At 43.1% G+C, this 12,468-nt stretch overlaps 1 protein-coding gene across 6 annotated transcripts in view; it reads left to right on the forward strand.

The window, feature by feature from the left end:
- LOC127635359 (disco-interacting protein 2 homolog C) overlaps positions 1–12,468 on the forward strand; it is a 154,451-nt gene that overhangs the window by 98,637 nt on the left and 43,346 nt on the right. For all 6 annotated transcript variants that reach the window (XM_052115335.1, XM_052115332.1, XM_052115333.1 and 3 more), the window contains 3 exons: positions 5,779–5,898; positions 7,486–7,683; positions 11,814–11,905. In XM_052115335.1, coding sequence (XP_051971295.1) covers positions 5,779–5,898; positions 7,486–7,683; positions 11,814–11,905 — 410 coding nt within the window. The remainder of the gene's footprint in view (positions 1–5,778; positions 5,899–7,485; positions 7,684–11,813; positions 11,906–12,468) is intronic.

The raw sequence follows: 12,468 nt of genomic DNA on the forward strand, positions 1-12,468 counted from the left end.
AGCACTTGTTTGATAAAAATGCCTTTTTCTCAGCTTTTTGTCCGAAATGTTGTTTTTGACAAAACCTACCTTTGTTCAAGTGGCAATAAAAAAAGAACAAATGAAGATAAAATAAAATCGTTTTTTTTGCCTAAAAGCAGAGGCTCAGATCTTTATTTTGATATATAGCATCTTCATATATTCGTGGAAGAAAATATTCTGCGGGCCATTAAAGTGTAGCGAAAATCGTCAAAAACCCTGGCGGTGGCTGGCAACTTTTTTTAAAAACGCTGGCGGGGAAAGAGTTAAACCCAAGCGTGTGTTTGTTAGCTATAGTTAAGAAACACATTTTCCCTCAGAAGTGAGATAAATCTGACAAAACCTCCCTTGTTGGGACATTTTGTGACATTCTCATTTGGAAAATTTGTGTGCGTGTGTGTAATTTTTTTTTTCTTATGGTAGATGGATCCTTTGTGAAAAAGGGCCCATGTATGAAAGATATTGTTTGTTTTTAGAGGGCCTCATGTGTTGTTGTACATTAAAGGAATGTTCCAGGTTCAATATAAATTAAGCTCAATCGACAGTATTTGTGGCATAATTTAATTACCAAAAACACATTTTCGACTCGTCTCTCCTTTTCTTTGAAAAAGCAAAAATTATAGTTACAGTGAGGCACTTACAATGGAAGTTAATGGGGACAATTTTTGAAGCAGAAATGTGAAGCATATCATTTTTTAAAAGCACTTACATTAATTCTTTTAAAACTGTATTATATGAGCAGTAAATTTGTTTAAATCTTAATTTTTACAGTCGTTTTAGTATTTAAAATTGTATTTATTTTACATCGCCATGGCAACGGAGATTTCATTTCAGGACAGTACAGTTGAATCAAATTCAAATGTAAAATTGGCCATAACTTAAGTAGTTAGTAAGTGATTTTATCACACTAAACGAATCGGTTACCTAACGTAACCTCGGTTCTCTCTAGATGAGGGAACGAGTATTGCGTAAGCTAGCTTACGCTACGGGAAAGATTAATCTTTTCTGAGATATTGAAGCCAAAAAATTATCCTTAATTTTGTATCCATTGTCAACGCAGTGCAGCAGCTGCATACCTTGAGCGGGCTAGCTAGCGAGCTCATTGGTTGCTCTGCGGCAACTGCTGCAGCCTATAGACGAACTTGAGTGAACTTGCGTCCAGTGAAAGGCGCCCGCGCCGTCACTGTATCAAAGCCCGCCAGAATGGCCGAGCTTGAGAGAGGAGATCTGCTCTCACTGGAATGGGCCACGGGGCTGTCAGTGACAGCTGCGTAAGCTCTGGGAACCATGTCTGATTCTCCCAGCGACGGAAGCCCAGGCCGCTGCCACACATATGTCGTGAATGGAAATCCCGCTGGAACATGCCCACGAGGAGGCCATGCCTCTAGTGGAGTGAGCCCTAATGCCTAACGGGCATGGTAGGTCTTTTGACACGTACGCGGCTGCAATAGCGTCCACTATCCATCTAGACAGTGTCTGTTTCGAGGCGGCGAAACCTTTGGTGCGCCCTCCGAACGAAACGAAAAGCTGCTCAGAGCGTCTGAAAGAGGCGGAGCGCGCAGTATACAATCTCAGTGCTCTGACTGGGCAAAGGAGATTGGCGTCGCGTTCGCTATCGGATGCTGACAGCGCCGATAGGGAAATGATTTGTGCTCTGAAAGGAGTACCGATCACCTTGGGGACATTGCCGTGTCTAGGCTTTAAAATGACCTTGGAGTCACTTGGTCCAAACTCAAGACACGCAGCGCTGACAGACAGCGCGTGAAGGTCTCCCACACGTTTAACTGATGACAGGGCAGTTAGAAAAACGGTTTTGAGTGAAAGGTATTTCAAATCCACGGATTGAAGCGGTTCGAAAGGGGGGGATTTCATAGCTTCGAGAACTACGGAAAGATCCCAGATAGGAACCGATGGGGGGCGCGGGGGGTTCATCCTTCTAGCTCCCCTGAGGAAGCGGATGACCAGCTCATTTTTTCCCAGTGACTGGCCATGCAGGGGTTCAGCGAACGCCGCGACGGCCGCCACGTACACTTTGAGCGTGGATGGGGATCTGCCCTTATCCAGCAGCTCTTGTAAAAACACGAGCAGCGACGACACCCCACATGTCCGTGGGTCCAGGTCTCTGTTGGTGCACCATTTTGAAAACACAGACCATTTGGACGCATAGAGTCTTCTCGTGGAAGGGGCTCTAGCGTGTATGATAGTGTTTATTACTCCTTCTGGCAAAGCGACGGGTAGTCGTTGATCACCCACGCGTGCAGCTCCCAGCGCTCTGGGTGGGGATGCCAGATCGTGCCGCGAGCTTGAGAGAGGAGATCTGCTCTCACTGGAATGGGCCACGGGGCTGTCAGTGACAGCTGCGTAAGCTCCGGGAACCATGTCTGATTCTCCCAGCGCGGGGAAAAATACTGGGCAGTGAGAGTTCTCTTCTGACGCAAAGAGGTCTATCTCTGCTCTGCCGAATATGCTCCATAACTTCTGGACTGTTTGAGCGTGCAGGGACCATTCCCTTGGGGAAATATTGTCTCTGGACAGTCTGTCTGGGCCGTTGTTCAGGTGGCCTGGCATGTGCGTCGCCCTCAGCAAGCGCAGGTGGCACTGGGACCAACTCAGTATGCGTTTTGTCAGATGGAAGAGGTTCCTGGATCTGACACCGCCCTGACGGTTTAGATAGGATACCACAGATCTGTTGTCTGAACGGCCCAGGACGTGGTGACCCTGAATGACCGGGAGGAAGTGCACGAGCGCGTACTCGACCGCTATCATTTCCAGACAATTTATGTGAAGGAGCTTTTCCTGAACTGACCATAGGCCAAAAACCGGAGAGCCCTCGCAGACCGCGCCCCAACCCGTGTTGGACGCGTCTGTCAAGATGACTTTTCGGCGAGATACAGCTCCCATCGTCACTCCCCGCTGATACCATTCGGCCACTGCCCAGGGCTGCAGAGCTGAGATACAGGTCTGAGTCACTCTGATCGGCTGGCGGCCGTGGCCCAAGCCCGGCGAGATGCGCGGGTGTTTAGCCAATGCTGAAGCGGGCGCATGCACAGTAAACCCAGCTGAAGTACTGCTGCGGCTGAGGCCATGTAACCTAGCACTCTGAAATTTTTTCAGAGGCGTGAGGCTGTTCATCTGAAAGGACGCGGCTAGTCGCTGAACACGGCACGCACGCTGTGTAGATAAGCGAGCCGTCATCGCCATGGAGTCTAGTTCTATTCCAAGGAAGGAAATTGCCTGACTGGGCTGTAGTGAGCTCTTGGTCCAATTGACTGCAAGACCCAAACTGTTCAGATGACTGAGGAGAACTGTCCTGTGAGACAGAAGCTCCGTATGTGACTGTGCCAAAATCAGCCAATCGTCCAAATAGTTCAGAATTCGCAAGCCCTGACTCCGCAGGGGTGCGAGCGCCGCATCCATGCACTTCGTGAAAGTACGGGTGCTAAAGACAGGCCGAACGGAAGGACGGTGTATTGATAAACCTGGCCGTCAAAGGCGAATCTCAAGAATGGCCTGTGACGGGGATTTATCTGAATCTGAAAGTAGGCATCTTTCAGATCGAGAGAAATAAACCAGTCCCCCTGGCGCACATGCGCGAGGAGTTTCCTGATTGTAAGCATTTTGAACGGTCTTTTTGCGAGCACCTTGTTCAGAACCCTGAGATCTAATATTGGTCTGAGGCCACCGTCTTTCTTGGGGACAAGAAAATAACGGCTGTAAAACCCCGACTCGCTCAGAGAAGGTGGCACTCTCTCTATGGCCCTTTTGCACAGAAGGTTTGCTATTTCTGAACAATGCATGAAAAGCATGCAGGCTGCTTCCGTGTTCACAGTAGTTTCGAGCCGCGCTCTGAAGCGGGGAGGGCGGTGATCGAACTGTAGCAAATAGCCCTGTTTTATTGTGCTTAACACCCATTTGGATGTCCCTGGGATAGCTTTCCACGCTTTGAAGCGTAACGCTAGAGGGTGAATGGCCAAGTCGCCCTGATTGGCGCACACAGCGAGCTGAACAGAATGTGTGAGCGCGCTTACTGTGCTTATGCATGACTGCTCGCAGACAGCAGGGACAGGCTGTTCTGTGAGTGACTTCCCGATTGAGGTGAATGGGGAAAGAGTCACATATGTGAAGTGATGCGCGAGCATAGTCACGGGCATGGGACTTACATACAGAGAGGTGTTTGCTGGCCGTGTGACAGAGCGGGCAGAGAAGGGGCGCACGCACGGATTCGTGGGCGCGTTTATTGACTCTAACACTCGAGCTGGCTGTGCCCGCTTTATGTGAGTGGGCTCTGATAGGGACACGGGAAGTGTAATGCTTGTGTGTAGGGGTGAACACTGGATTGTGGGCACATTTTCTACACATAAGGCATGTTTGCTTTTTACAAGATTTCTTTGGGTTGCCGTGAAAACGGCATTTGAGTGCAGGCAAGCGGGCAGTATCACCGGCTTGTTGGCTGCTGAATCCACCACTGCAGTAGCCTGAGAGAAGGGGACTGACAGGGGCGAAGCTTTGACGGTGGTCCGCCGCGGCGGGACTGAGCCGTCGTTTCCTCAACAAAGCTAGGAGGACTTTGGTTGCTCAGGTTTCAGCGCAATCTTAGGCCGAGGCCCGCTGGGGCGGCGGTCTGCGGCGGCTGTCTGAGCTGCGTTCTAGGGCGGCCGCCCTGTCGACGCTGAGAAGTCTGGCTTTGCTGAGCTGGGCGCTGTGAAGAGGCTCGTGCAGGAGGCTGGTCACGTGGGCGGCCTGCAGAGGAGCTAGCGCGACGAGGCAGGAAGAGATTCATGGCTTGGGTGGCTTTCTGGACTTCCGAGAAATGGTCAACAATGCCACTCACCGCGGAACCGAAGAGACCAGACGGAGAGAGCGGCGCTGAGGAACGTGGGAGCGTTCAGCTTCTCCCATGTCGGCTAGCGTTAGCCATAGGTGTCTCTCGTTCACAGTCAGCGCGGCCATGCACTTCCCTAGGGCTTGAGCTGCAGCTTTGGTGGCACGAAGGGCGAGATCCGTGCAGAAGTTCCGGCAGGAAGGGAGCGGCCCGGGCCGCGGGCGCCACGCGGCGACGGCTCTGAAGAAAGCAGCCGTCGAGTCTGTTGGGAGCCTGCTCAGAGGGCGGTGACCACTCGAGCCCGAGGCGGTCGACGGCCTGTGTGTGGAGGCACGTTAGTTCTTCCTCGACTCCGGCGCGGGTCCTGCTGTCTTACGCTTATATGCACTCTAGACACGCCCATTCTGGCGGGTTTTGATACAGTGACGGCGCGGGCCCCTGTCATTGGACGCAAGTTCACTCAAGTTCGTCTATAGGCTGCAGCAGTTGCCGCAGAGCAACCAATGAGCTCGCTAGCTAGCCCGCTCAAGGTATGCAGCTGCTGCACTGCGTTGACAATGGATACAAAATTAAGGATCATTTTTTGGCTTCAATATCTCAGAAAAGATGAATCTTTCCCGTAGCGTAAGCTAGCTTACACAATACGAGAGAACCTCTCGTAAGAGAAATCATGTTAACATGCATATTGATTACGTCTTGTGGCTGTACATTTGAAACAGTGAGTATTTTAACATTATATATTTCCCCCATTCACTTCCATTGTAAGTGCCTCACTGTTACCCAGATATTTGCTTTTTTCATGAAAAGGAGGGACAAGTCGAAATTAACTTTTGTGGTAATCAATGTAATGATGTGGTAATGAATAAATGCTGTTTATTGAGCTTACCTTGTATTTAACCTGGAACATTTCTTTAACATATGGTATGTGTTCTCCTCAGGAGTTCCTGTTAGCAGTCGTGTTTCAGCTAAAATCCAGCAACTTGTGAACACACTAAAGCAGCCCAGACGACCTCCGCTCAGAGAGTTCTTTGTGGATGATTTCGAAGAGCTCCTAGAAGGTTGGTTTTTACTTCTTATTACAATATTAACATTTCGATTTCGAGCTCTTCTTATAAAGTAAGAATCTAATGATGTCCTATTCATGAATTAATCATTTCACAAATCGCTTTTGTAAATCACTCAACTGTAAGGAAGAACTTTGTTTGGTAGTAAAACTGAGGTGGATGACTTTTAAGTACTCTAAATAACGCTGCACTTGACCTGATCCAATGTGTAACTTAATCAACTTCTATTAACTCCTGGAAGCACTTCTTAAGTTCTTTCCGATTCACTTAAATGAATAAAACTTCACAAATCTAGATATGGTTTCTTTGACTCTGTAATACCGTAATTTCCGGACTATAAGCCACAACTTTTTTCCCACGCTTTGAACCTCGCAGCTTAAACAACGACACGGCTAATTTTCCCGCTTTGAAATTTTATTTAAAAAAACAAACAAAAAAAAAAACATTCTGTGACGTGCTCAGTTTTTTGGCGGCATGAAGCTTTTATTAGACCAATGAAATTGCCGAACGGGTTAAGGTCAAACAACTTTTTTGTTTACTGTTTAGATTAAATCGAGCGCGCTCAAACTTCCCATCATTCTGATTAAGGTAGTCATTTTGTCACCCTCAAGACATGGAGAAATGCATATGATGCAGCTTTCAAGTTGAAGGCGATTGATCTGGCTGTTGGAAAAGGAAATTGAGCTGCTGCACGGGAGACGTTGGAAACAGCAGCGTGATGAATTGACTCAGTGCAAAAAGACAACTAAAGCTGAGGCTATTCAACTCCGACACCGAAGGAGATGACTTCAGTGGTTTCAGTGCACAAGAGGAGGAAGATAGTGACCAATGACTTTCTTGCTAGGCTACTGTTTACTGCTAATTATTTTATTTTTTGTTACAAGCTGTGTGTGGCAGCGGGGGCGTGGTCAAGCGCCCGTCCGGGAGAGAAAAGCGGTAAGGGCGCTTACACCTGAGCTAATGTCTAACACCTGTGTCTAATTTCAGTAAGCGTGGGGAGAGCGGCATAAAAAGGCAGCAGAGAGAGTGTGAAAGAGAGAGTGAGTGACAGACACACGTCAGTCTAGTGTTGGCGCATAGAAGACCAAGAATTGAGAAACTTTCTAAAATTAATTGTAAACATTACTGTGGCCATTAAAAGCCTTACCTGGAACGTCAAGTGCCCTGCTTCACGTGTCCTTCTTGGGAAAACTTTCACACTGGAACCAGTGTGACAGTTTTTTCAGCACTTGATGTAAGCGCCCTTACCGCTTTTCTCTCCCGGACGGGCGCTTGACCACGCCCCCGCTGCCACACACAGCTTGTAACAAAAAATAAAATAATTTATTTTTGTTACAAGCCGTGTTTCGTTAAAGCCTATTTATTTTTGTTATAAGCCGTGTTTCGTTAAAGCCTGTGTAAAGTTCATTTGTTTCAGGGTACCGGTAGGCACCTGCAGCTTATAGACAGGTGCGGCTTATTTATGTTCAAAATAATAATTTTATTAAAATTCAGTGGATGCGGCTTATATTCAGGTGCGCTCAATAGTCCGGAAATTACGGTAACTGTAATTTTTTATCTCTTTTGTCTTTGATCGTTCAGTCCAGCAGCCTGACCCCAACCAGCCACGGCCAGAGGGGGCTCAGATGCTCGCCATTCGAGGAGATCCGCTGGGGGTGGTCACCAACTGGCCACCATCACTGGAAGCTGCACTGCAGCGTTGGGGCACCATCTCGCCCAAAGCACCCTGCCTGACCACCATGGACACCAATGGCAAACCACTCTACATCCTTACCTATGGTAATATAACCAGGAGTATTATTATTATATATTATATATATGAAGAAGTATTCTTTTTTTCTGTAGGTATCTATGGTTATAAGATACCTACAGAAAAAAATTAAACTCCTTCATACGCATACTGTAAGAGATTAGCATACATTATCTCACACAACTAACGTTATCTTTCACTCTGTTTCAGCCAATGGTCCCCACAAGGAAAATGACTTAATAGTCTAAATAATGCTTATTTAAAATCTAAACATGCAAAAAGGTTTCTGTATGGGTTAGGAGTATGGGATAGAAAATATATTTAGCTCAGTCAAAACGCAGGAAACTCCCCAACATAAAAGAATAACAGGGGCCGGAGTCACGAAACGTTCTTAAGAAGATATTTCTTCTTAACTACCATTTTCTTCTTAATTTCTAACTTAAGATGTTAAGAACATATTTGAGAACTTCTTAAGAATTTTTCAAGAATTGCACTTAGGAATGTGTTTACGAACTTCTTATCACTAAGAACTTTCTTAATTTTTTTCTTAATAAGAACATGTTCCTGAATCCGGCCCCAGATGTGTGTGTATGTGTGTAAGTGAGAGGTTCCAGTCACTCTCAGCTGATTTCTCTCAATGTGGAACCTGTCTGCTGAACATCACGGTGAGAGTGTGAAAAAAAAGGGTTTGCAGTGTGTGTGTGTGTGTGTGTGTGTGTGTGTGTGTGTGTATGCCTCTGCTGTAGTGGTTGGCATTTTCCTTCTTTTTTTTTCTCTAGAGAGTGAAAATTATCCTTAAGCCAATGATGTCACCTTAGTGTCATAATTTCTTCCCCTACACACAGACAAACAGTTGCCTTATCAGGACAGCCAAAGCCTTGACCAATAGACAACCTTTACTGGCCTCCACTGATCTGAAAACAGTTTGCGGTGTGGGCCAGAACATTGTCTGAAAGTAAATGGCAGTGGCTGTTTGCGTGACAGAAAACCCACAGGGGAATATCAAGCTCTTTCTCAGCTCATTAAAAACTTAATCCAAATCAAAAGAGTAATTAACTTCACACGGAACGCAGCCACTGAGCGAGATTGATATCTCATGCGCATCGTTGTGCTCTCAGTGGGGTTTAATACTCGTAAGTTAAATCCTGATAGCGGCAGGTCAGAATTTCAGCAGGACGCAGGAGATAAACTCAATGAAACGCTCCATGTGTGACTCATCAAAAAAAGGTACAATAGAAAAGATATTCCGAATTTTTGTAATTTGGTCTCAATCCAGTTTTCCCTTTGCAATGGTGGAATCTGTTTACCTTTGATCAAGTAGTGATTTTTCTCCTTGATTTAGCCTCCTGGAGTGTTCTTGTGCTGTTTGGTTTTACTTTTCTGATTGTAGTGAATATATAAAAGCTATTTGGTGAAAGAATAGGGTAACACATTCTATGAAGTCCAGATCTATAATGCATTGAAAATGCATTATAAATGCATTATAATGCAAATGTAATGTCTCATTATATATATCTTATAATATGTTTAACTTCTCATAAATCATTTTAACCACAGTTATAATACATTGTAAAACTTATATTTGTAGTTATACCTTAGAATATAATGCATTATAGCATGATCAACGTGAAATTTTATCTGCAGAAGTTATAATGTGTTATGCTTATTTGTATTATATATATTAGCTTTAAATAAAGTGACAAGAGCTTGCAAAATATGTATATGTATATATATATATATATATATATATATATATATATATATATATATATATATATATATATATATATATATATATATATATATTTGTTTTTTTTTCTTCTTTATTTAATATTTTCATTAGGCCTATGTTCCACTTAAATTACACCCTGTTGACATTTTTTTTTTTATTGCATTCTATGCATTTTTTATTTAGCTTGACTTGATATGTAATTGTGTATTTACTATGTTATAGCTGTTTATCAAACATTGCTTTTGTAACTTTACTTAAAGCAGGCCAAGACCACTTATAATGTTATATGAACATGTCATAAAGCCTTATGACTGTTTACACCATGGCAGCACATTTTGTAGACAATACCTAATAAATATTACATTACTTCTGCAGATAAAATTGGATGATGATTGTGTCTAAATAGTAATGCATTATACTCTTTAAGCTTTAACTATGAATAGGCTAAGTATTATAGCTAATAAATATGTATTATAACTGTAGTTAGAATTATTTATTGAAAAGCTGTAACATGTCATACAGTGTATTATGTGTAAAGAATAATTGACGACGAATTATTGAAAAATGCACACCCTTGGTGGTAATGCGCGGAGTGACTATTACACCTCAGGTGTGCATTATATTTCAATAATTCAGTGGACCGGAGTCAATTATTCCGCTTATACCACGGTTAACATACCTTAAGACATCGTTCAAGTTTTTATCTCAGGACATTTTCTGGTTTTCGTCCCAAAAACACTCTTGTGAGTGGAACTACTTTCTTCCGCCACTGATTCAGCGTCTTGCTTTAATACAGCCCGATCCTTCGTTTCTAGTGCGAAAACGTCACTTTAGAACTAGCAGCGGAGAATAGCAAGGCTTGCACTCCTTTAATGGAGCACTAATTGGAGTAATAAGGTAGTATGAGTTTGTTTTTGAGGGTTCGATAGAGTGAAACTCATAAACTGAGAGAGATTGCTTCTGGGATACCTTTTTTGTTGCAGCTCTTGTAAGAAGTAACATTTCTTCAAAATCGCCAAGATGTAAGTTTAAGCACTTCTCAGCAGCAGCGAGTGAAGCCAGTTTTGTATACAGCTTTTCCGTTGTAAATCTTAATCAACTATTTTCAACCCACTATCTCAGCAGGTGTGCGCTGAAATGATGGCTCTGTTTTTAGCTCGCGAGTAAGTGTGTGTAATGCATATAATATATGTGTGTCCACGTGTGTGGGTGTATGTGTGTGCGAGAAAAATTTAGAAACTGAGAGAGATCGTGTATCAGATTATCTGTTTAAGTTGATCTCATCAGGAATAACTTTGCTTTAAATTGCCAGAGCGTAAGTCTCAGTAGCGGCGAGTTGTTGCCATACTTGTATAGCTTTTCCATTGCTAAACAACTGTTTACAATCCCAGTGAGTCACGGGGGTGCGCTGACTTTGCTCCCGAGAGAGTTTGTGCGAGCGAAAGAGAGGGGTAGGGTAACAGCAGTGCTTTCCACTATAGCTATGTGAGGCTGTTTAGGACGAAATACATTGAAACATAAAAAGTTTAACTTATTAAAAGTTATTTTGGATAATAGAAACTGTTGTATTGATCAAGTAGTGGGGGTGCGGATCTGTTTGTTGGTCGCGACTCGAGTCTCGATGTGTGTGTGGGTGAGACGAGAGCTAAAGAGAGGGAGCCCAAGGACGCTTTTCAATTGAAATTTTAATTTTTGGAATTATTTTCTGACGTACTTAACCAACGTTTTTGTTTTAATTGTTTATTTTTTTATGCCTGTAGGGCTCTTTAAAATAACTGAAATAATTTGTCAAAGTGATATGGAACCGTTATGCGGTCAAGACCTGGAACTACTTCATAACCGTTTGTTTACTTGAAAAATAATTCCACTCCTTAGAACATCCGTCAACCAATCAGAATCAAGCATTCAACAGACCTGTGGTATAAGATGTTATGAATGCATTCTAATGCCTTTACAATGCATTATAAATATAGAAAGTGTTACCAATAATAGCTTACCCAAAAAAGCTAAAATTCTGTTATCATTTACGCTCATGTGTTCCAAACCCATTTGACTGACTTTCTTCTTTCTTCAGTTCCAAAAATAACAAAAACATCACTATGTCCCATACATTTTATCCCAAGTCCTCTAAAGCCATATTATAGCTTTGAGTGGGCAACAGAAGGAAATCTAACTTGTTATTCACTGACAATCTTCCCCTCCATTACAGCTTTCAAATTTAGTATATACATTTGGATATTATTTAGCAATCAGTTATGAGAAATATCCCATATTCTGCAATTGGTTTCTAGAAATGTGACAACCAATGGCATTTGGTTCTCCTCACATGCCATATTTATGAGAATGAGATTTGACAGCTATGACTCATTTTTGGGTGAACTTGGCCAATAAAGGACAGTTATTTAGTATGTACTTTATTCTACACAGGGAAACTTTGGTCTCGGAGCATCAAAGTAGCCTACAATATCCTTCACAAACTGGGCACCAAACAAGAACCCATGATCCGACCAGGAGACAGGGTGAGTTTGACAAAAACTCTCAGAACCTATAGCTAACAAAATCATGTTCATGTACAATGTAAAACAATAGAAGTGTAAGGGACAAAGTAAATGCAAAATTAGCACCGGATGTTTATAAAAATAGTCAATGAAATGGTAAATAATTAGTTAAATAAAAGATGCCTTCAAATAATAAAATGCCTAAAAACATTTTTTTATTTATGCTATTGCAGCATAAAGGAGCCTTGCATCTCCTTTTTTAAAATCTGATCTTATGTGGATTGTCTTCATAATGTATTCCATTTTGATGCATTTTTGACTTTGCATTTAATCTTATGTGATATCTTTATATAACCTCTTACAGTATCTCACAAAAGTGAGTACACCCCATACATTTTTGTAAATATTTGATTATATCTTTTCATGTGACAACACTGAAGAAATGACACTTTGCTACAATGTAAAGTAGTGAGTGTTCAGCTTGTATAACAGTGTAAATTTACTGTCCCCTCAAAATAACTCAACACACAGCCATTAATGTCTAAACCGCTGGCAACAAAAGTGAGTACACCCCTAAGTGAAAA

This window comes from Xyrauchen texanus, chromosome 42 (assembly GCF_025860055.1).
Source record: "Xyrauchen texanus isolate HMW12.3.18 chromosome 42, RBS_HiC_50CHRs, whole genome shotgun sequence".
Taxonomy (NCBI): Eukaryota; Metazoa; Chordata; class Actinopteri; order Cypriniformes; family Catostomidae; genus Xyrauchen; species Xyrauchen texanus.